The 24479-nt window shown below is 41.4% G+C and overlaps 2 protein-coding genes across 6 annotated transcripts in view; one reads left to right on the top strand and one right to left on the bottom strand.

Moving 5' to 3' along the window:
- smarcc1a (SWI/SNF related, matrix associated, actin dependent regulator of chromatin, subfamily c, member 1a) overlaps window positions 1–21134 on the bottom strand; it is a 26837-nt gene extending 5703 nt beyond the window's left edge. Inside the window, exons 1-27 of one of the 3 annotated variants that reach the window (XM_037785204.1) lie at window positions 20864–21134; window positions 17909–18028; window positions 17680–17765; window positions 17396–17477; window positions 17166–17258; window positions 16956–17025; window positions 16650–16719; window positions 15944–16019; window positions 15546–15671; window positions 13963–14081; window positions 13109–13239; window positions 12385–12444; window positions 12190–12227; window positions 11139–11260; window positions 10646–10717; window positions 10421–10534; window positions 9457–9610; window positions 9175–9285; window positions 8845–8904; window positions 8222–8480; window positions 7932–8093; window positions 7666–7734; window positions 5890–5945; window positions 4019–4172; window positions 3457–3635; window positions 2863–2997; window positions 1–205 (exon numbers count right to left, since the gene is read on the bottom strand). The exon at window positions 1–205 is cut by the window's left edge and continues 120 nt beyond it. In XM_037785204.1, coding sequence (XP_037641132.1) covers window positions 1–205; window positions 2863–2997; window positions 3457–3635; window positions 4019–4172; window positions 5890–5945; window positions 7666–7734; window positions 7932–8093; window positions 8222–8480; window positions 8845–8904; window positions 9175–9285; window positions 9457–9610; window positions 10421–10534; window positions 10646–10717; window positions 11139–11260; window positions 12190–12227; window positions 12385–12444; window positions 13109–13239; window positions 13963–14081; window positions 15546–15671; window positions 15944–16019; window positions 16650–16719; window positions 16956–17025; window positions 17166–17258; window positions 17396–17477; window positions 17680–17765; window positions 17909–18028; window positions 20864–21049 — 3109 coding nt within the window. In that variant the 5' untranslated portion in view covers window positions 21050–21134. The remainder of the gene's footprint in view (window positions 206–2862; window positions 2998–3456; window positions 3636–4018; window positions 4173–5889; window positions 5946–7665; window positions 7735–7931; window positions 8094–8221; window positions 8481–8844; window positions 8905–9174; window positions 9286–9456; window positions 9611–10420; window positions 10535–10645; window positions 10718–11138; window positions 11261–12189; window positions 12228–12384; window positions 12445–13108; window positions 13240–13962; window positions 14082–15545; window positions 15672–15943; window positions 16020–16649; window positions 16720–16955; window positions 17026–17165; window positions 17259–17395; window positions 17478–17679; window positions 17766–17908; window positions 18029–20863) is intronic. The other 2 variants (XM_037785205.1, XM_037785207.1) reach the window with 2 other exon arrangements.
- Window positions 21135–22896: 1762 nt separating this feature from the next.
- Window positions 22897–24479, top strand: part of LOC119497020 (atrial natriuretic peptide receptor 1-like) — a 90077-nt gene continuing 88494 nt past the window's right edge. The window contains exon 1 of one of the 3 annotated variants that reach the window (XM_037784773.1): window positions 22897–23001. The gene's annotated coding sequence lies outside the window, so the exon portion shown is untranslated. Of the gene's footprint in view, window positions 23002–23993; window positions 24115–24479 lie in introns of those variants that run through there. The other 2 variants (XM_037784772.1, XM_037784771.1) reach the window with 2 other exon arrangements.

Genomic DNA, 24479 nt, shown 5'->3' with positions numbered 1-24479 from the left:
CTCCAGGGTGCATGCCTGATGGAGGGGGCCCCGAGTGGGGTCCAGATCCGGGAGCCTGGCCCTGTCCTTGAGCCTGGGCGGCTGCGGCAGCCGCAGCGGCGGCTTGCTGCTCCATCTGCTGCCTCGCCTTCATCTCGGCGTATTTGAGCTGCTCCATGTGGAACGCCTGGCGCTCGGTGAGCAGCTGCTGCCGCTGAAGCTCCAACTACATCAAAGAGATGGAGGAAACGCCAAGAAAGATGATTAAGTGAAGAGATTTGTTATTACCAACACTAAGGCCCAATCCAGCCCCCACGCCCTCTCCCTACCCACGTCCACTCTGTTTACGCGTTGGCGTGGAGGGTCCGCCATATTAAGTGTCATCCCAAACCAATTAGCAGGGAGTGGAGGTGGGTTATAAAAAACTTCCAACAGCGAGCCTGCATTGGTGCTGACTCAACCAGTTGCACTTACTGACCACGTGCAACGCTATTTTGTGTTCGCCATGAACTGTGCTCCGTACAAAAATGTAAGTTCAATGCGACTAACAAAAAAACAAACTGCTCAAATTACGACAGACATTTAATATCGTCATACAGACGCTAACAAGTTCAAGGTTACATTGTATTTATGATCAAATATGTCTAGTCTAGTCATGGTCATTTAATTGCAAAGTCTTGTAGAATTATATACAACATATATATATATAGAAAATGTTATGTTTTCTATTTTTTACCCCTATCAGCAGCTATAACCCTATAATAAACTTCAACTGTGCAATACTCTGGTTTATTCTGGCATATACTGCATTTATTTATGTACATTTAAATTAATGTTCTGATTCATTTATACTATTTTTCAGCATTATTATTTACAATGTTATTAAATTGTAATATAAGTAATTAACAATTTCTTATTTATATTGTCTTATAATTTCTCTGTTATATATTTCTATTCTAGAATGGGAGCAAAACGTAACCCAATGTCACGTCCAATCCATGTCAGCGTGAATGGTTGTCCAGGGTGTACCCCGCCTTCACCCAATGTCAGCTGGGATCGGCTCCAGCCCCCCTGCGACCCTGAATAGGACAAGCTGTTACAGATAATGGATGGATAGAATCAATAAGGACTAAGTGGAAAAATATATCTTTTAGTAATTTGGGTGAACTGAGCACTTTGAAAAACTTTTTTGAAGTTTCTGTTTTGGCTTTGTAAAGCTCAACAGCAATATTCTACAAGAGGATGAGAGAGCATTTGTACACTTTAGTGGTCTGCAGAGGAGATGGTGCTCCTACAGGCCTGTGAAGCCTTAGACTCAGTATAAAACTGTGCAGTACTCTCTTTGTAGTTTTTTTTTTTGGTAGAAGTTCAGTGTTTTACAGCCTATGGCAGCAGCGGGTTTGGTTTCTCTCCAGTCTTTGGAAAGCTTATGTAAACCAGAGTCCTTTTCATGCACTATTTACAGCTGTGAAACTGGGCTACCCTCCCGATGCCTCCACCGCGAAAACACAGTTTTACACTCTGAATGGCGTCTCCAGGGATTGTCCAGCGGCAGGACACACACACACACACACAGGGGGCTGTTCTCTATTCATCTGCCCTGAAGAGGCAGGTAACACTTTCACTTGCCTGACTATACACTCTGGAAAATGTTTTATGCTCAATTCAGCTGCTTCACAAAGAAGTAATTCTGTGTCTACTCTTCAGTCTCTGTGGAGGATTTGGACCAAGTGGGAAGCAACTTGTTCGGTGGCCAACATCGGCCGATGAACTCCAAATATTTACCGGCTACTTGTTTCAATTTAGCAACCACAGAAGTAGGACTGTCTGACACTGGGTCTTTTTGGATAATTACAACAAACTGTAATTTAATGGACATGTATTTGTTTTTAATGTAAGCACAAAGTCTATTCTGAATCATGATTATCATTTTCACCTGTCATCTTTCTTTTCAAAAAATGTGATGGATGTGCCTCTTTTAACATACAGTATCACCTTCATTATTAATAACCATAGCTGAGAGCCCTTACTGTGAGTGTAGAGATACAGTAAGTGAAGTCAGGGCTGGGCGATATGGCTTATAAATATTATCTCGATATTTTTAGGCTATATCGCAACATACGATACATCTCAATATTTTCACATTTTCTCTAAAATAACATTACTGTTCAATTCAACCCTTTGATGTATATGATCATACCAATGTGATCGTTCTAGCAAAGTGGGGCAATATATAGCTAACCAATTGCTTAGTTTTACATTAGGGTAGGCAATTTGTACCAATTTGATCTTAACAAAGCTAACTTCTAGCAAGCAATTCAACATCCATTGCTGCTAATAATGTAATGATGCTGGTAGCGACACGTTAATTCTCTATTTCTAGCTACATAGAACAATTTTAAAAAGAGGAAGGAGCTGCCTCGGATACCGGAGACAAATCTTGTGTCTACAAAAATTCACAATATCCAAATATATGTGTCTGAATTGCCTACACAAGCCGGCACAAGATAACTATTGACCGTGTCGAATGACCGTGTATGAATAAAGCTCATCTTGCTTTACAGTTGTCTGCCGTCTCTTTACGTACGGTAACAACAGCCAGAACCAGCTGTGCATTAAGAAAGTAGAGAGGAAGAAAAACTGGGCGTTCCCGTCCTCCAGTTCCTGCCATAGTCTACATAAACGCCCCTCTGCAACTGCAATTAGAGCTGACCTCTCCATCCCACGTAGAACAAGATGCAATACATCAAGTATATTCAATTTATCTCCAACCCCTAAGTGAAATGTTCATGATGGAACTAATACAGTTGTGCTGACCAATAACATCCACACTTAATCTCAACTTCCACACTCAAAAAGCGTGATAGCTTCTTTTTGACTTACAGCCTCTTTCTCTCGGTCCATTATGGTCTCGAGCTCCTCGAAGTGCCTCAGCTTGATCTCCAGCTTCTTCATCTGGGTCTCCACCAGCAGAGCCACCAGAGACTTGATCTTCCTCTCTTCCACTGCTGCCAAGTGCTGAGAGGACGGAGTAAGAGGAAGAGTAAACATCTGATCAATGTTGAATACTGTGATAACGATTACATCAAGTTTAGCTCATTCTGCAGTTATTCCGTGACATGAATTTGACTGAATTTACTCCGTTGATGAACCCCTTTCTTTACATATTTCCCACATCTTACAGAATGCTTGTCAGCTTTCCCAGAAACATTCAGTAGTCCACATGCAATCAGATGTGCAGTACACATAAAGGAGGACAGAACATTAAGAGTAGCAGATTGAGAAATTTCCAGTCATGAAAAAGTGAAAGTTGTAGCCTCACGTCTCCTGAGGCTCTAATACACAACAGTCAAGTCAAACTTAACAGCATCAAACCAATGACTTACAAAGATTTCAAAATGACAAGCCAGGTGAACCTTGGGAAGATCAGACTTGCTAAAGTGTGTGTTTGCTGTGTCAGCACTCCTGTAATCTCACCTTGGCCTTGGTGGCAGCAGATGCTAGGGCAGCAGCGGCTGCAGTGGCAATGTTACCCTCTCCGATGTCGTGCTCTAGTTTCTTCCTCTTTTCCTCTCCCTCCTCTGTAGCTGCCTTCTCCTCCTTCTCCTTCTCCTGGTCTGAGGACGACGTCTCCATGGTCTCCTCCTTGTCTTTGTCTGATGGACGGAAACAGAAATGTAACTAATACTTCAAACTAGGGATGTTGCAATAACCGTAATATTGCAATACCGTGCTGTTGACAAGCCAACCACCGGGTACAAACACAGAATAGAACATTTTCTCTCTTCTCTGATATGTATGATATGAATGGGTTTAGGAAATTGTGATGGGCATTTTCTTGCTACTTTCTAACATTTGACAGACCAATGAGATAATCGCTTAATTGTGGAAATAATCTGCAGATTCAGCGATAATGAAATGAATAGTTATTGGCAGCCTTAATTGGGAGCTAATTGATAATGATATGTCCTAGTTGTGAGCTATGAACTAGAAATGTGAGGGACATTTATTTGTATTTTACCCTGAGTCTCAGTGTTACCTGCTGGAGTCGTCTTGGCCTCCCCTCCCTCTTCGCTCTCCTCCTCGCGCTCCGACGCCTCAGATCCCTCCTTCTTCACCTTGTCTGTGGCCTCCGTCTTGTCGCTCTTCTCTGCAGACTCGCTGGGCTTCTCTGCCTCGTCTTTCAACTCCGCCTGAAGGATGAGGGCACGGACGCACAACGATAAGTGGTCAGTGTCAATGCCACAGGAAGTAAGGCCTAGGTTTCAAGGTGCCTTCAAATGAATGGGGTCGTGTTTACTGTGTTCAAGAGAAGAGTCCATATGAAGATTTCTGAAAGCTCTGAGTTCACGAGCTGTGACGTGTTTGTTGATGTTTGTAAACTATTAGCCTCTATGGCTTTAAGACACCGACAGTAACATTAATATTGCCGTTGCCTCGCAGTGGTGTTCTCACAACTTAACCACTTGAACGCCAAGCATATTGTGTACACGACTTCCCATGTCGTAACCACAAGCTCACAAGTTCAATTTGAAGGCAGGCAGCATTTGTCCATTCAAGTTAGCAAAGGGTTAAACTGTAAGTTAGCTGGCTCCGCCAGCGGAAGTCTCTGGTGCACATTCTGCAAACACGCAGCAGTGAGACAGCCAATATTGTAATCAACCCTCACCCGCGATGAGGTGTGATTTCAGAGCCTTCAGTGGACACGCCCCCAGTGTTTAAGAGCAGAGAATGATTTTGAAACCTAATTTTAAACTTTTTACTTGGTGATTTCTTTAATCATTCAAATTTGGTTGGGTGGCTAATAAAACATTTTTCTGTGGTGTGACAAACTCAGGATGCATTTATTTTGGCTTTGACCAGATTTTAGGATTGGGTCTATGAAAAGATAATGTGAGATTCAGTGTTGCATAAAGGTTGCATAAAAGATAAAATCAAACATTTGGGGTTGCAAAACACAACTAAGAAAAAGCAAAACACAAAAGATGGTAAAAATGTGACAAATGACCGAGATACAGTATCAAAGAACAACAACTTAACAACCACACAGGTAAATGTGGCTGAGGTAATAGCTGGTAAATGTTGTGATAATCAGGAAAGTGGAATAACGGTTGTATTGTGACCCTATTCACTTTTTGGGGGACAATCACTGTGATTTGGACACAGTGTCTAACACTGGTTAATGGATGTTAATGAGGACGCCTTCAGCCAACGAGCTGCCCAGCAGAGCAGGGACAATGTGAAGGTTTTAAAAAAAAAAAAAAGCCATTACATTCAGCCGGTGGGCCTTTCCGAACCAAGAGACACCAAATGCAGATGAATGGAAAACTTACTTTAAACACTAAGTGGGAGAGAGGAAACGTGTTAAGATAGGATTTTCTTTAGGAACTTGTTTTATTATTATTATTATTATTATTGTTTTATTACTTTTTTATTAAATTAAACTTTATATTTGCTACTAGCTTTTAAAGATTTAGGACTTTGATATGAGCGGAGTGCCACAGACAGGGTAGGAAAGTCAGTAATGCCGGGCACACGCTACACGAGAATCAAGCCGATCTTGGGTCGATTCTCTCCTCCCGAGAATCAAAGCACAAACAAACTATAGGAACAAAACTGTTAAATTTAACATTACATGTCGTTATGTGTGGTGTCTCTCAGATTTTCAACATCTGTTAAGATTTGAAATTTCTTTTAGTGTGGGCTTAGAGACAGACTAATGCATTGTTCATTTTGGTCTTCACATGGGATTAGTAGACAATAATAGAAATACTAATTATTGCCATCTTTATCCATTAATTAGCAGAGATTTCCGTTATACCACTCATTCGCAAATGCAAACTAAATTTCTGAAAACACAGATTTCCTCGACATGCAGGATACATGAAGATAAATGGAAGGTGGTCTTACCTTATCGGCCTGCTGTGAGTCTGTGTCCGTGTCCATCTTCTCTGCCTCGGGGGTTTCTGCAAGTGACAAGTGTGGTGGAGAAATTAGCAATCATGTCTTCAGATTGTTGTGTTGCAGCCTAAATTGTCATTTCAACTCTTTATTCACGGAGGAATTGTTTATGCTGCCAAAATCCAAGAACATAAGGAAGAAACAGGGTGAGATCGCATTCATGCATAATCAGACAAAGAAATGACAGAACAAATACAATACATTCCACACTTAGCTACTGCATATCACTACCGAAAAAGGAGACGGCATGAATTTCCATCAACTCTTGTGACAATGAACCACAGAAACTGAACGGACTTGACCTTCCAGCAGATGGTGCTGTGCCGCAATTGCTTCACATCGGACACTAAAGTAGCACAAAGACCATTAAACAATATGTCCATTCCGAGACAGTTCTCCAACCATGTACTTTGTATGTATATTCAGTAGCTACATTCTTCTGAGACATTATAGTTGGCCCTAACAAAAACAAACTAAAAAAATAAATAAAAACTAAAATGAAATATATATAAATCTAAAGCTAAACCTTTCTGAAACGCAAACTAAACTAAAACTAGCACACATTCTGAAAACCAACTAAAACTAATCTAAAATGAAATTGAAAAGTCAAAACTAAAATAAAAACTAATTGAAAATTCAAAACTACAATAACCTTGGTCCAAAGCAAAGGCAGTGACGTTTGTGTGACCGTTCGCACACCCTTACACTCACACACACGTGACCGGATGAACACATGTGTACGGTTGAGTGTTAAACCGTGTAACGGGTGCACTTGAGCGTGTGTTAAGGGTTTGAATATTGATTGTGTGATGGATGAGCGCTTCAGGCGAGGCACTGAACGCATTTAAGCTTATTGATTGGAACTGTGGCTCAGGAGGGCATTAATTCAGGTATAACAAATCATTGGTGTTGTGTATACACAGAGAGACAGACACAGAGAGAGACAGAGACAGAGAGAGACAGAGAGAGAGAGAGAAGTGAGCAAAGTGGAGGAGAGTGAAATATTTCAAAAAAGCATTGAGCAAAATAGAGAGAAAGAGATAAGCACATGGTGGAGTGTGATGACCCAGTTTTCTGCTCCCCCTCCTCCCACTCCCCTGCCCCATCTGCCACCGTTGTTTTAATCCACTGGGTACGGCACACAGACGTACACACACCAATATTTCTGTGTTGCTCACCCCCTGTTGGTAAAAACTGATATGTGTATCGCCTTCAAATGTCAGGACAGACTGATCATCTCTGTCTGATATTTAAGCGAAGAAAGACCATCATTTTTTCAAAGATGGAGGAAAAACCAAGGATGTGAGTACAAGACAAAGTGATGATGCTGTCCACTCCTCCGTTAGCATGAACGTGTCCACACACGCACACAAAGATGCTTCTCCCTGCCCAATAGCTTGCAGTCATAATGCTACTATCTGCTGCCCTCCAGTGGCTACAGACACAAAAACTGCCAAACCTCCTATGAATAATATCAAGTTACCGGTTATAACACTACATAGGACACAACAACATTTCCCTTTTCTACAACTCCTGCTTCTAGTTTTGGTTGGGAGACCTTAACTACGACTAAAGCCCAGTTTTCACCGCAGGAACTTGTGAGAACCTTTAGAGAACCTTTTGAGGACAAGGGACTAAATTAAGTTCCGGGGACACTTTATGGGGCCCAAAATATCCCTCAAAAAGGCCCTGGCCGGCGGTAATACTTTCTGAAAATACCAGAACCTTTGGGTTGGAGTTTACTGGGATGACCGTCGCTGATTGGTGAAACACACACAGCAGACAGATGATTTACTGTGGAGACAGATGCTCTTAGTTTAATTATCCTCTGCTGCATTTCATTCATTAGATCCAATGTACATCAGTAAATACTATGCAGTAGTAAATATGTCGTCGCTGTGAGACAAAACTTCACATTAATTTGGGCTAAAAGACTAAATGTCCCGGGAACATTTAGTGGAAACCTGGCTTAACCGCGTGTTTCTACTCACCAGTCTTTTCTGGTTCCTCGGGGGCGGTGCCAGCGATGCCGCTGCTCTCCAGGCCGAAAGCGGGGTCCACCTTTCCTGTGCTCCTGGCCGCCTCCTGCACCTTCTTTACATGAGCCTCCACCAACTCAGCTGGCACCTCCTCACGCACACGGGAGAACTCCTCTGCAGACAGAGAGAGGACATTTATTAATTTTAGGGCTGTCACTTGATCAAAAAATCTTATTGGAAGAGCTCAAACAGATTTCAAAGATGTGTCTCTTAAGTTTCATCTTCCGTTCGTAAGTTCTCACCTAGAGCTGCCCTGGCGGCAGCAGACGCCACTCTGGGGTCGACCACAGAGGCCAGGAAGGCTACTGTGCTCATGACGGGGTTTCCAGACTGGCTGAAGGGTATGGGCTGGTAGGCCAGAGGGCCCAGGGAGGCCTCAGTGCTCTCCATGTATGGATCCTCTATGGGCAGCCGCAGGAAGTGCAGGATACACTCGTCCTGGGTGCGCGAACCGATGTGCTCAGACACTTTGTTCCAGTCGTCTTTGAACATCTCGAGGGCCTGGAAGAGGTGAAGGGAGTGAATGTACAAGTCAGTCATAATATCTTGTCAGTGGGCAATATTCAGAGGTATGCAGGATCATAAAAGCAACTGAAGGATGGAACGACAGAAGAACAGATTAAGGGGAGACACTACAGGTGAATGAGGTTAAAGTTTTAACTAATAGTTTTTTTCTGACATTTTATAGACCAAACAACTAATCGATTAATCAACAAATAAAATAATCGTTACTTCTTATGTTTCCATCAATATTTATGACAGCTCATTGAAAGAAGAAACTGAGTTTCAGCATTCAGCAGGCAAACATATTCACAATATTTTTTTTTTAACAGGTTTCTTTCCTCTAATGTCCCGCGAGACTCACCTCCAGCAGCAGTAGAGTCTCCTGCTCGGTCCAATCCCTGGTGGAGTTAACCGCTTTACCCTGTAGGGAACCAAAACCAAATGATCACATAAAGATAGAGTTTGTGTTGGCAGAATTTTAAGTAGAATAGCAAAGAGGGTTTCATCCATTTTTGCCTATAGCCTCCAATATACTGTATGTGAAAAGGCTTAGGCCATTTCATCACCGTTTCCCGTTTTCCCCTTCGCTCACCTTTTTAGAAACCCTAAGAAATCATCTCACCAGCTCAAGAGAAATAAAATCATAATGTGGAAAAAATATTATGGGTCGTTAAGCGAGTTGTGTGCCGACCTTGAAATTTTTCTTGTTGTAGAGGTCAGTGCGAAGGCCGAAGTTCTGCAGGTCGATGGCCTTGTCTTTGTTTTTGTCTGCGAAGTTGGGCATTGGCTGTTGAGGAGGAATCTAGAGGGATGAAATACAGCACATGAGCAACAATGTTTGCGTAGTTTTAGTGCCTGTAGATACGTCTTTCGGTATGTTTAGCAACGAAAAACAACTTTTTTCCATTTTACAAACTCCCTTCATCCATCCATCACTCACTCACTCTGTCTTGTATATTTTAGTCGGCCTTACCGGTGGGGGTCTGTGGTTCAGGGGCATGAGGCCAGATGGTGTGTCAGCCAGCACAGTGAAGTGGGGTGTGGGTGGGGGGCCCATGGGCAATGGGCGACTCTCAGAATCGACCTGGTAGTTCACCAAACCCCACTGCTCCAAGAACGCATGAACCCTGGAGACAGAAGAAAATCAAAAGCATATTACATGTTATTTCTGTCTCTTGAGAAATTGTCCCGTTTATTTCAATTAATTCATAAAAAGTTAATGCTGAAGTGAATTTTCCAGCAGACTACATGCCTACTATTGCTAGACATCACAATTTTCTTATCTTTGGGCAATATGCCACTTAGTGGGAAACCCCTTAGTTGTGAAACCTCCAAGCTAATACAGTGCCTGATTTAGTTGTTTGAGCAGTTGCTTCAATATTTATCTATCCACGGACCAATATTTAACCACCACAAATAGTCTTACACTGAGCAACACCCTGTTCCGGGGATAGAAAGTAAAAAAACAGAACCATGCAAGCTAATGGTGTTTGCTAGTGGGTCCTGGTGTCGCGCTCTTTTGTTCACATTAACAGTCAAAGAAATAGTTTCATGAAGAAATAAAAAAAGAGCTTGACAGAAGTTCCCACGCTGGCTTCTTTCTCGCCTCTGCACAGCTGGCTAATCACAGCGTGAAGTGGGCGTGGATGTCAGACTATTGGTATACAGAAATTTTGGGCACAGCCCTCCCAATCCGAAGTTGCAAAAGTGTGTGTGGGGGGAGGGGGTTTCCGAAGCTATTTGACCATCTGACAAGAACTTCTGATGGAGTATACTGCCCCCCCTTAAGAATGCATAGTCTCTGGTATGACTGCATCACTATGACTAAAATTACAGCATTTACCTTCCCATTGGATCGGGAACTTTGTTTATTGGGGAGTTTTACAACCACCAGTGCACATATAAACCTGCGGTAGTTTTTTTTTTCATTTTCTCACCTCATGATGGCACAGACATCCCCGGTCAAGTTTCTGCGACAGGAGGTGGAGGTGAGGTACTCCTGAGGGTTTAGCCGATATGTGTCGATCATGAAGTTACGGTAGGCCAGGTATCTGTCGAGGAGTCGAGAGAACCACAAAGAGATTAGCATGATATACCACGATTTTTGTATCGTGACAAAACTAATGTGTGGATGATGGGTGTGTGTGTGTGTATAAACTCACATCTCTGGAGTTTTGGACTTGTTCTTTCCGTTGAAGAACTCGGGCAGGGCTCTTCTCTCAATCTCATGGATGCTAGCAGGAACCGAACACAAATGGAAAAAGAAATCAAAGATTTGGTTTTACGATCAATGATTTAACATAATTACAAATTGACTGTGGCTCCTTATTTGCTATATTACACCCTATTTAACAGTTGTTCAAAGGTTGATTGTATTTTCAATGCTTTTATTCTTAACGTCTGTATTATTGATATTTATTGATATGCACTGTTCCTGTCAAATAAAGAAAGAAACTAAACTAAATAAAAAGATTCCAACTTATATAACTTCTTCAAAAGCCTCGGTAATCTTCTTAAAACTAAATGGATGTACAGCATTATAGAACATTATATTTGTGCCTTCAGTTCTCATTACATCACAACATGAAATAAAAAGGCAACATCCGAAAGTGTGTAGTAGTAGTAATGTGTTTATCTTCGTTCCCCAGCTCTTACCAGTTGTAGTCGAACCAAGCACCGTAGCTGGGGATGATGATGTGGTGAGTCTGTTCAGTCACATTGTCTTCGCTAGAGTCCATCAGTCGGTTGATTTCAGCTTTGCCCTGTTCCTCATCATCCTGCAGAGAGAGACAAAGCGTCAGGCAGGTCACCATGATGATGACAGCTTCTGAGTGAACAGTACTGGGCGTGCCAAGAGATAATATAATAAAGATACTTTACAAGTTTCTCAACATCAACAATGTGTTTGAAAACATGAGCCTGGTTCTGCCCAAGGTTTCTACCCTAAAATACACTCTAGACCTGCTCTATATGAAAAGAGTCTTGAGATAACTTGTTAGGATTTGACGCTGTATAAAAATAAAATTAATTGAACTGAATTGAAAAAACATGGTAACTCTGTTTGCCTCACTCAGAGGCCATCCTTACCATAATAACACTACTTTAGGAGCAACAGAAATCAGACTGTTTGTATTAAATCCTGTACGAGTTTGCCTTGTTGTGCTGCATTTCTCTTTTTCCAGGCATATATAATTACTGTGACTGTTTTTCGTGATTCTTTCAGGCACCACTGATGCATTTTATCTTGATTATGTATCGAGTATATACAACATACACCATGGTCTTTGTCATGTTGACCATTTGCCTTATGAAGACCCAGAAGGGTCGAAACGTTGCCTTTTTTGGTCAAGTACATTTTTTGTGAGATAAAATCCACTGTGATTTTTCGTTTTTCGTAGCATAGACTGTTCGCTGTATCATGACGTCGAACAGTTGAACATACATCAGTGTGATAAGACCTACCTAAAATGAAACCATCTATGGGAAAAAATAGTTGGCATGTTGGCCCATGTCCCATTCACTAACATGGAGGGGGCAGGCTTATGACCTATACTGCAGCCAGCCACCATGGGGCGATCAAGATGTTTTGGCTTCACTTTTGGGGAGCTGTCATGTCGTCCATATAAACAGTCTATGGCTGGTAGCTGCAGACCGACTGAGAAGCCAGCAACAGTCAGCAGGAAGTCTGAGTCATTAATCATCTCACCTTTCCACCAGACAGCACAGAGTCATCCTCCATGTCATCTGGAAAAAGTAAAATCAGATTTTAGTTGAGCTAAATCACGAGGGCCAATACTCATATTTGAAAAGTATCTTAAAATGTTGTCAAAAGTAGTTCTTCTGAATTGATTACTGTAATTTATACACAACTAAACAGATTAATTCTGTTATAAATACATACCCAAGTCAGCCAATGTCCCTCCTTTCACAGGGGTGTTCTCACTGTCTTTCTTTGAATTTGCTGTGTATGGAAGAAAAGAGGAAAAAGATTAATACGTAATAATACGTAGACTGCTGAAATTTAGCCGTGGGCATGGAGGCATTAACCGGCACTCTGGTTTTCAAAAGAAGATACTAAAATAGATAGAGCGAGAGGAATGTGTGTGTGGGGGGGGATTTTTGTTAAAGTGGGACATCCCAGATGGGACTTGGTCTAAAAAGAGCATCTTTAGTAAGGACTGTGTGTTTTGGATTTAAAAGGAATCTTTAAGGAGAATAGAGATCAAGCTTCATTCATCACTAGTTGTTACAGACTTTGACTTATTAGTGGCGCCCCGCCACGATATGGATATAACCACCGATCTCCTGATTAGTGGACAACCCGCTATAACTCCTGAGGCACAGCTGCCCCAACAGTCGGGAAGATGTCACCCTGGGCTCAGGGAACTTTTGATTGCATTTGTGATCAACATTTTCTAGATAAAAATAAGCATTGAAAAGATGATAAACAGTTATTGTTTGTCATTCCTACTTTGGCCTTGGACAGCACATTAGACCACAGTAGATCATGATTGTGATTGCCAGTACGATGACATTCATGGCACAGCTGTTATTTTGACATTTTCATCAAACTGCTGCCTCAACCTGGTCATTCAGAGTGATCATGTATTAAAATCAACACATACCATTTTTGGACACGCTGCCCTCCTCCATGCTGGCACCAGCCGAGGAGTCGTCCAGGTCCTTGGTCATGTCCTCCTCTGTGTCCTCCTCTTCGCCTCTGTGACCCCGTCGCTTCCAGTGGGGCCCCGGGTTCCTGACACCAAAGAGAGAGTCATAAGTCAGTTAAATGTCACTGGAAAACCTCAACAAAAAAATCTATTTTAGCAATTCAGTATAGCATATCTAAATATCTAAGATTAAGCATCTAAAGCTGTTTCTGACAGCTTCCTGAAACATCTTTAGCTGTGCAAACAATAAAACCATCAGCACAGAGGACTTAAAGTCAGCGTGTGTTTAGACTTAACACTGTTGTTTCTCTGCCAATGTCTTGCATTGTATTATTTATTTTCGGTTTCAAGTGCATAGACATCTTTGGTGACATTCGATAGAATATGTCTGGTGATATTCTACATTTTTGTTTTTGCCACCACCCCTATAAAAAAACTCAAAAACTACCAATGAAAGTCCAAGAACTATTAAAAACACATCAATGAGCCACACTGTTGGACTGGGTAACGTTTTCCTCCATTACCATGAATATGGCAACTGTAGTTTAATTGGAGTCAGTCCCACATACACTGCCTTGCTGGCAAAAATACTCACTAGAGCACCAAATGTGTATTTATCTGCCGGTTAAAATAGTCCCCAACAAATGCACTATTTACTCTTATTTATTTATTTACATTCACTAAAAACAGTGCCTAGTTGTTTAGGGAAATTACTGAGTCCTATCTGCTACATTTATTCAATCTTACAACTTGAATTATTTGCTCTTCCTCTGGCTATAAAGGGGAATATTAAAAACTGGCCTCCTTACCCCTTCTTTCCTCCCTTCTTTCGGGACTCGGCAGGAGTGCTGGGTGGCGAGGGCGAGCGCCTCCTCTTCTTGCTGGCAGAGTTGGCCTTGCGCTCCTTGCGATCGGGTGTACGGGAAGACTGATCAGAACAAACCCGTGCAGCGCAGGGAGCGAGGGATGGAGGATGAGAGAAAGAGCCGCAGAATGAGAGGATGGAACGGTTGCACACACAAGGAGGGGAAGCGGTGGGAGAACAACGGCGGGGAGGGGGGAGGATGCCGTGGAGGTGGAGGAGACAACTAGGGTTCCTGTATACTGTCCTCTATCTCAAAGTAGCTTCTCTTTCACCCAAACCTTCACTTCATGATTTGTGCATTGTGGTGAAAGATTTATCTGCCTCTGAGTTAGTGCTGCACAATTAACCAAAATTTTAATCGAAATTACAATACGGCCTATTGCACGGCACAATTGCAGGAGGTACAATATTTGTTAGCCCTACCATAAATTATCTTTAGAAAACAAACCCATCTTTTGTAGTGGTAGATCGTCTTAGTTCACATTAAGGCTGACAATCGATTAAAATATTTAATCCGGATTAATTGTATGATGTTTATAGTTAATTGCGATTAATTGCAAATAATTAATAAATATATATATATTTTTTTGGGAAATCAATAAAAAACAAAACAATGACAAATATTGTCGAGAAACCCTCACAGGTACTGCATAGCATAAAAGATATGCTCCAATCATAAAACCGCAAGCCCAACAGGCAACAACAGCAGTCAGTGTGCTGACTTGACGATGACTTGCCCAAAACTGCATGTGATTATCATAAAGTGGGCATGTCTGTAAAGGAGAGACTCTGAATCAAACAGGCCTTTGATAAGCCTCCAATCAGGTGGGAGCATTGAAACATCTGCAGGGCCAGTTGGCTAAATGTTATTGGAAACATGTGTGAGTACTTCCATCAGGTGTCAGTGAATAGAACAAGACAAAAAGATGTAGTGTAATTTTTAAACAAGAACTAAATGTCCTTCTTAATGAATCCTTCACATGGCATCTAACTGCAGTCACAGGAAAGCTTTTGGCCTGTGAGGCAAAGTAATGTGTGGCTAGTAAACCTACATTACTAATTTACCAGCATTTGTTCTGATTATTAAATTCTGGAAATTGTTCAAAATCATTTTCCCAAACAGACAGAAACCCTGAATACATTAGAAGGAGACAAAGAGTGAGGAAAGGCTTAGAAAGGATGGGCAAGAAACGGACAACAGGACAGACGAAGGAGAACAACAACACAGCCACATGCAACAAAACACAGACTTGCAGCAAAAACATGCTTCACAAATCGGCATTCAGACTAATTTTCAAATGTTTCCACCGCCAACTTTCCATACGGTACAGAATTCATGACCAATATGTTCATGAACAGCCAATTTGAACATTCAGTGTCTTTTGTTGGTTAGTTAAAACAAATATTTATATGTTATCATGTGGTTGCTGCTGACATACAACAACGACAAACAGCAGGGGCTCGAAAACTTTCAGACCCAGGATTTTCTGGGACCGGGACGGACAAACACACAGCACAATCACCTACCTCCTCCTCCTTTGGGAAGATCCTCTGACGGAAGTTGACTGGCTTCTTGTTCTCGTCCACCTCGTAGTCTTCTTCAGTCATCCACTCATTGTAGGCATCCGTGTCTAAAACCCACTTGGCGTGGACCTGAGTGGGAAAGGGAGACAGAGGTTGAGGCACGCTGTTCAACATGATCGAATCTCAGTGTGCTGATCGTTTATTATTTGTTGTTTATCCTACTAGAACTGGGGAATACGTCACAGTACAGAAGCTAAAGACGCTCTAACTATTATTTCACTGGAAGTTTTTTTGTGACAATCGCCCCATAGGTTAGAAATTCAAAGTTATTTTTCCATTTTGGTTTAAAGATGTTGAACTTGCTAAAAGTTCCTTCTCTGCTTGTACTTTTTATTGCTCACCTTCCATGGCCTGTCAGTGCTGGGTGGGTCCTCCACATCCCCATCCACCTCGCCGGCTGATACCCAGGTATCATAACTAATAGAATAAAAAACAGCCATGGGTCAGTGATAAGTACAATAAGAAGCAATAAGAAAGACACGTCCATCCAGTGTCTGGTTAGATAGGTGGCGGTGCTGGATCAAAGAAATATCTAACAATTAAAACAGATAGGTCAGCACACTGAAGAGCTCTCGTTAGTGACACGGCAATAAAAGTCCTAACGAGAGCTATTTGGTGTGCTGATCTGTTTTAATTCAGCGATAAGTACATCATTGATGAACTGACATGCTGTCTCCAAGACTAAAACACAAGCCTGAAATAGATTTAGTTATTAGGTATAGAAAGGATCAAAACACTAAAATCAGGAAATTTACTGAATGGTTTAATATGAAAAATTGCAAGAAAATGAAGAAAAAAAAAAGTATTGCAAAAATCTGAATAAAAAAAAAAAAACACAATTTGAAGCAGAAATATTCTACAGAACTGTTAGTATAGCACTGTTTTTAAAATTACTTTGGGAAATCTGAAAGTCTGTTCAAATCAATCTGCTCCCATAGAAGTCAGTTAAACTTTTAAATGGAATATATATGTTGGGTCTGTTTAGCCCCTTCAGAAGACCTCTGTTTTCAGGCTTTAGAAAATCTCTTTCTCGTCCTCTCTGCTCACCTGTCTGGGGAGAGACCCCAGTGAACCAGCACCTGCTTGTCTTTCCTCATGACAGGACGAAGCCACTCATCTGCAACACACACAAACCAATGCTGATACAAATATACACATTGACCAATAAACTATAAAAAACACTGGAGTATTATAACTGTATTTATATTTTTACAAACGACTCACTTTTTTCATTGATACAATAAATAAAACACTAGTTTTAGGTTTTAAAGATACTGCATGTGGGAGAAAATTAACCCTAAATAGTATGTGGTTATTGACCTAATCCGTGCATTACAGATAATTCAACCCTACCTTCTTCTTGTTGGGATGGAGAGGGGTAAATGTGGTGGGTGGCCTTTGACTTGTCATCAGTAATGGTGCCCTGGAGAGCACAGAGTGGAGAAAATAATATTAAACAACCAAAGACACAGATTAACAGAGTTTGTCATTAGAAAGAACCCTTCTCTAATTCACAGACAAATCATTTCTTTGGCTAGTTTGACGTAGTAGGTTTGGGCTCACCTGGTGCCTTTTGATGATGTCTTTGAGTTTACTGGCTTGTTTCTGCTCGATGTCCGTTGACAGGAAGACTGTGGGTCGGGTCAAGCAGTTGTTCTAAAAGCACAGAAACATTAAGTTAGAACCAGAAAGTTTATTCACATAAATACATAAAGAACATCTGCAGACTGCAACAGACAGTGCTAATTGGGACACTGAACTGTTCATCAAAGCAGCAAGGGTATGAGTTGTACCTGGACCAAGTTCTTCTCTACATTTAAGAACATTTCCACGTTCCTGTCCATCCGGGAAGGATTCTGCAGGTCAAATCTACGCCTGAACAAAGAACAGTAAGACATACAATGAGATGTGGTTGCAGCAATACAGTACAATACAAACAGCAGCTGCAAACGTAGAGTTTTTTTAAGAGTGACAACAAGAGAGTGAAAGCATGACAAAGCCAATACCACTACACAAGGGTTAAAGTTAAGGTCAACAACACAAGTCTTTCTATGGAGGTTACCACAAGTCAACTCACCACCCCTGCTCGCTCTTAAACTTGTAGACCGACCCCAAGATGTGACAGAGAGCAGCTCCTGCCTTGAAATCCAGGAAACACTTGGCCTGAAGATAGAAGAGAAACAATGAGGATGACTTCAGCACTATGGATATACTATCTCTGAATTTCATAAATGCCACAGGACACAAACACCACAAAAAGCATGTGGTTTTAATAGAAATACAAAATATGAGTGTGTTGTGCTTACAGGAAGTTTGGTAAGAGCCGGATTGTTGACCCTGCGTCCAAATGCGTCCTCCTGGAACTGCAGCAGCTGGACCACCAGGCCCGCCAAGGATTTACTGGAGGGGGAGTCATTCTGGACATACTGGGACCAAGCACAGATATAAACAGTCATTAACACACACAAACACACACCAGTGAAACATATACACACACATCTAGAGCCGCGCAATTCGTCACAAACAACTGACTATGAAAATAAAGGACAAGCCAAACTAAACAGGGGAAAAGGTGACACAAGACCCGGTCTATTTATAATGAGGTTAATATCAAGGAGATCCACTTCTAGCCTTAAAACACATCCAACTTAGCTGTTTTAGCTACGATGATATCATATAAACAAACTCAACTCAAGTATCTGGGTTAGCATTTGTGCAGAAGCATGTTTACGTGTTTAGTTCCAGGTGTATTTAACTAAGTCTCCAAAACTGCAGCCACAATTCCTCATCTATAGTTTATTTAAGATGATTGATTTCTTCAACATAACCGGCTAAAGTGTGTCAGTGGGTTTCAATGGGAGCATGAACAGACAGGAGATCGCTTTTGGCAAGGCAAGGCAGATTCATTTGTGTAGAACATTTCTGCAACAGGGCAATTCAAAGTGCTTTACATAAAAATTCAAGAACATTGCGACAAAGTGCAAAAGAACATTAAGGCATAATTAAGACAGTTATGAAAACATAAAAACACTAAAGATTAGAAAATAAAAATAAGCTAAAAGTAAAAGCTATAGGATAGAAGCTAAAATAGAATATAACACACAAGAATAAAAGCTCTAGTGCAGTACAAGATCATTATCTGGTTTAATAAAAGGCAGCAGCAAACAAGAAAGTTTTAAGCTTTGATTTAAAAGAACTAAGAGGTCTCCTGAAGAGACAGGAGATCTCTTTTGGTCTTTGTTTGACTAACTTAGTGGGTGAATTGAGCCTTACAATGTCTGTCTGGTCTGCTGCTGTGTTGACAAAACTCAACACCGCCAGTCACTCTTCAGGCACAAAATACAACTGGAGCTTGCAAAACGCACACAAGTGATGATCTGATAACTATTTTCTGACTACAATGTAATGAAGCGTTTCTATTTATTAGTATTTTATTATAAGTAGTTTGCACAGTGTCCCTTGACTAACATTTGGTTAGTTTCTCGTGGCCTTTTGCAAATGCACATATGGGAAGTTTAGCTGATGATTTTGGTGAATTGAGAAAAGTTGCACATATAAAGTGAACATCTGTAGCAGCTGTAACGTCCATCTGAAGCTCGTTTGTAAACACTTTAAGTGTGTTATTAGTAAGGACTCTGAAGGAGCAGCTAGCCAGCTCACTAAAGGTTGAGCAGGCACTAAATATAACTGCGCTTGCAAAATGCACACAAGTGATGATCTGAAGTTCATTTTCTGACTATAATGTAATGGAGCGGTTATATTATGAGTAGTTTGCATGGTGTCCCGTGACTGTTAGCTTCTCGTGGCCTTTTGCAAATGCACACATGGGAAGTTTATCTGATGATTTTGTGAATTGAGAGAAAGTTGCACATATAAAGTGAACATCCATCTGCTTAACACAGTGTGTTGTTAGTAATGGCTGTGAAGGAGACAGGAGATCTCTTTTGGTCTTTGTTTAACTAACTTAGTGGGTGAATTGAGCCTTGCAAGGTCTGGTCTGCTGTTGTGTTGACAAAACTCAACACCGCTCACTCTTCAGGCACAAAAACACAACTGTGGCTTGCAAAACACACACACAAGTGATGATTTGAAGTGTATTTTCTGACTACAATGTAATATTATAAGTAGTTTGCACGGTGTCCCGTGACTGCTAGCTTCTCGTGGCTTTTTTCTAAAAGCACATATGGGAAGTTTACCTTCATATTTTGTGAATTGAGAAAAGTTGCACATATAAAGTGAACATCTGTAGCAGCTGTAACATCCATCTGAAGCTCGTTTGTAAACACTTTAAGTGTGTTATTAGTAAGGACTCTGAAGGAGCAGCTAGCCAGCTCACTAAAGGTTGAGCAGGCACTAAATATAACTGCGCTTGCAAAATGCACACAAGTGATGATCTGAAGTTCATTTTCTGACTATAATGTAATGGAGCGGTTATATTATGAGTAGTTTGCATGGTGTCCCGTGACTGTTAGCTTCTCGTGGCCTTTTGCAAATGCACACATGGGAAGTTTATCTGATGATTTTGTGAATTGAGAGAAAGTTGCACATATAAAGTGAACATCCATCTGCTTAACACAGTGTGTTGTTAGTAATGGCTGTGAAGGAGACAGGAGATCTCTTTTGGTCTTTGTTTAACTAACTTAGTGGGTGAATTGAGCCTTGCAAGGTCTGGTCTGCTGTTGTGTTGACAAAACTCAACACCGCTCACTCTTCAGGCACAAAAACACAACTGTGGCTTGCAAAACACACACACAAGTGATGATTTGAAGTGTATTTTCTGACTACAATGTAATATTATAAGTAGTTTGCACGGTGTCCCGTGACTGCTAGCTTCTCGTGGCTTTTTTCTAAAAGCACATATGGGAAGTTTACCTTCATATTTTGTGAATTGAGAAAAGTTGCACATATAAAGTGAACATCTGCAGCAGCTGTAACATCCATCTGCTGCTCGTTTGTAAACACTCTGAGTGTGTTATTAGTAAGGGCTCTGCAGGAGCAGCTAGCTAACTAAAGGTTGATCTATCTAATAGATAAACATCTTTTGCTCAGGTAAAGTTAGAGTATTTTGCAGCATACTAACACGAACATGTGCTAACTGGGTATCACCTGTAACTCACAAACACACGTCTGTATTAACAGTATACACTTAAAGCTTTAGTTAGTGTAGTGTGGCAGCAGCAGCTAGCTCTGTTAGCTCCATTGTGCCAGCAGGACGCGGGCCGTTACAGAGAACCAGTGCTAGTTAGCTTAGCTTAGCTCACCTTCTTGTAGTGCTTCCCGATCCACTGCCGCACCGACTCCAGCTGAGATATCGTCTCTGAACTCTCCCAGTATTTAGTGGACGGACCGCCGTCTTTCTTCCGTCCCACCGCGGTCGGCGGGGTCCCGGTGGCCGGTCCGCCGGAGCCTGAGCCCGTCCCGCCTGCCGTGGTCGCCGTGGTCGCCATTGTGTGTGTGTTGTTAGCTGCGTTGTCTTTCTCTCTTTCTCTCTGCTCAGCGGCGTCGCTCCGCTCACAGTGACAGAGTTCGAATGATATTGCGCAGCCGCAGACGGGTTGACGCTTTAAGTCTCGCGAGATTTGATGTTATCTGGGGTTTCTGGGAAATGTAGGCAATTTGGGTCTGGGTATCATGGGATAATCCATGATTCATTTGTAATCAAAAACAAAAAAAAACGGAAACACCATTGTTTTTTCGTTTTAAACCAAAAAAATAATGTTTTTGATTCTACTTGTGCTTTTTTTATATTGATAAAATATATATTATTGATAAAATCATCTACCAATCCATGCAGACATCTTCAACCCACCCACTGCCCGTCTTCCATCTAGACGACCGATATGGAAGAATACCCCACCAGCCGACTTCACCACCCAATCAGCTTGGGAAAAGGAATGGGAGTCCAAGGATGTCCCAAACAAACATCTGGTGTCAGACCCCACCCAACAGGTCCCTGGCACCAACCTGCCAAGGATACAGTGGTCAACTCTTAATAGATTCAGGTCCGGACATGGCCCCTGCTTGGCCAGCCTTCACAAATGGGGCAGCAGCCCAAGCCCATTGTGTGCCTGTGGAGAGGTGCAAACAATGGAACACATCATTGAAGCTTGCCCGCTCCACAGTCTAAAAGGAGGGTTAGACACCCTCCATACAGCAGACCAGGAGGCAACTGCATGGCTCAAGGACTTTGCATTCGCTAAATAAATAAATAAATTGATAAAATATATTGAAATGTAGTTATAATACTGTCAATTAAATCAGGATTAAAATATATAATTACAATTAATCACATTATTGTCCATGATTAATCACCATTAATCATTTTTTTTTTTTTACGTGTTCAAAATGTACCTTAAAGGTACAATGAAAATTTAAAATGACTTGCCCCAAACTGCATGTGATTATCATAAAATGGGCATCTTGAGGTCAGCGGTCAAGTTTTCGAATGAGATGTGCAGCCGCAGACGTGTTGACACTTTAAGTCTCGCGAGACTTGATATTATAGGGGCTTGGATTATATTGGATTTATTGTCCTTTGTTTTTCTATCAATTGTTACTTTGGTTTGCCGTTTTACCACCTCACCACCAGCCATCCAAGGAGGGATCTGTCTGAATTTACAGATTATTTCTTCTACTTTTAATCTCCTGAGATCTTTGAGCCTTTACTTCTGATTCTTTGACTTTTACTCTGGTGCCACCATGAGGTTGACATTTGTGGTTCAGAGTAAAAATTCTAGCCTTTATCAATTCAAGTCTTGAATGTCTTTGTCATAATGCACAACAATTACAGTGGAGCAGTCATTGGCAATGACATTTCTTGTGCTCCCTCCAACAATGCTACTACAATATGCAAAAAAAACAAGGAAACACAAGTAAAAAAGGATCAATTACATGAGACATATCAACCAGGGGTCCGGGGACCCCCAGGGCTCCTTGAGGGAGTTCCAGGGGGCCCCCATTAAATGGGGAATATTTCAGTGTTTAATTCACTATAGAAGTGAGCCCAATGTGAGTAAGAGTCATAAGAGTTACTATTCTGATCATAGGTTTCCCTTCCACCGTGTTGACAACTATAGAATTCTGGTCTTAGTATAACCAAAATGTTTTCAGATGGAGGTCCCTGAATCTAAATCTTATCAAATGGGGGGTCTGTGAAATGATGTGTACCAATTAAGGGGTCTTTGACATGAAAAAGGTTGAGAACCACTGCTCTAAGGAACTTGGGAGCTCTGTGGTTCCCCTTTTGTCCACCAGATGTCCCCAGAGTCTTCTGCCCTTTGACAGTCACCTGCTTCTGCTCCTCGCTGCACACCTGAACCTAAATTCCCTCGTTGTGCTCCAGGACCAGGTTGTCAGTGTTGCAGCATGCCAGCATACAGTATTTCAGCAATCCCTACCTGTCAGTATCCTACTTCTGTTCTTGTTGTGTACGTCTGCCTGTTCCCTGTGTTGTTGACCTGCTGCCAGTGTGTCACCAGCTTCCTTTCTTCCCCTTGTTGTTGAACTGTTGTCTTCTTAGACAAAGTCCCTGTAATTCAACCACCCTGCATGTGTCCGCATTGGTTCCTTTGAATTGTGACACTTACTGTGGGGTTTTACTTAGAGGGTCCAATAAGACGTTCTAATGGCCATTGGAGGAAGGGGTCATTTAGGTAAGTGTATTGGTCCTTTAGGTTTCATTGAGAAGGTTCCAGAGGTCCAGTAGTTGGTTTTAGTGGTACTTTAGGAGGTTGTAGTGGTCCTGTAGTGCGTCTTGTGGTTATTAAGGAGGTTCTGGAGGTCTTTTAGGATGTGCTTTGGTCCTTTAGGAGGTTCTAGTGGTCATCAAGGGGGTTTTAGGGGTCTTTTTTACCTTAATTTAACCAGATAAATCAAGAACCAATTTTCATTTACGCTGACGACCTGGCCAAGAGGCAGCGACAGAAGGCAAGTCGATACAAGACATTAGAACACACAGTAGATATAACTAGTGCAATAAAACAACATTAGACAAAATGAAAACATCACAATATATACATTAATTAGGTGACTTAGGTGATTGTATTGGTTCTTTAGTAGGTTTTAATTAATGAGGAGGTTCTTGAGGTCTTTTAGGAGGTTTTCGGGGCCCTGTATTGGTTGTTGTGGTCATTGAGGAGGTTTTAGGGGCCCTGTAGTGGTTCTTGTGGTAATTGAGGAGGTTGTCCTTGTGGACATTTAGGAGGTTCATGTCTGTATAGTAAAAATGAGGCTACAGCAGTAGATTGTTGACATGATATTTATCAAGGTAAACATATTACTTGAATGTTTTATACAATATGTCCCATTCTTTACAAATGCAGTTTGTATAAAAGCCAGCTGGTGGAATGTAGCCTACACAGTGATGTTAGCAGCAGCAGCACTGTCCTTCCTTTTTAATTGCGTGTTGGCATTTGTTTTTATTGATCTGAAGAATGCTTGTAAAGGGAACAGCCATGATGGAACAAGATAATCCTCAACCTGCACTGATGGAAGATAACACATGCTATAAAATGTAATGACAGGAAAACACAATGGGGGCAAAGGGATTGAGCAGGACTCTGAAACACACTGCTAGAGGCTGACAGAGACTGTTACACTGTATACTGGACAGAGAAATACCAATATGTAGACTGACCTTTAAAGGTCCCATATCGTGCTCATTTTCAGGTTCATACTTGTATTTTGTGTTTCTACTAGAACATGTTTACATGCTGTAATGTTCAAAAAACCCTTTATTTTCCTCATGATATAGGACCTTTAATGCAGTGATAAACTAAACTCCCTTATCTCCTTTCCTTCTTTTCCTCCTTTCCTCTCTCCTTCCTTTCTTTTTCTATACATCTCCGTCAATTGTTCCTCTCTTTTCCTTCTCTTTCC

Source organism: Sebastes umbrosus, chromosome 11, assembly GCF_015220745.1.
Source record: "Sebastes umbrosus isolate fSebUmb1 chromosome 11, fSebUmb1.pri, whole genome shotgun sequence".
NCBI classification, from domain to species: Eukaryota; Metazoa; Chordata; class Actinopteri; order Perciformes; family Sebastidae; genus Sebastes; species Sebastes umbrosus.
This window is presented reverse-complemented; position numbering and strand designations above follow the sequence as displayed.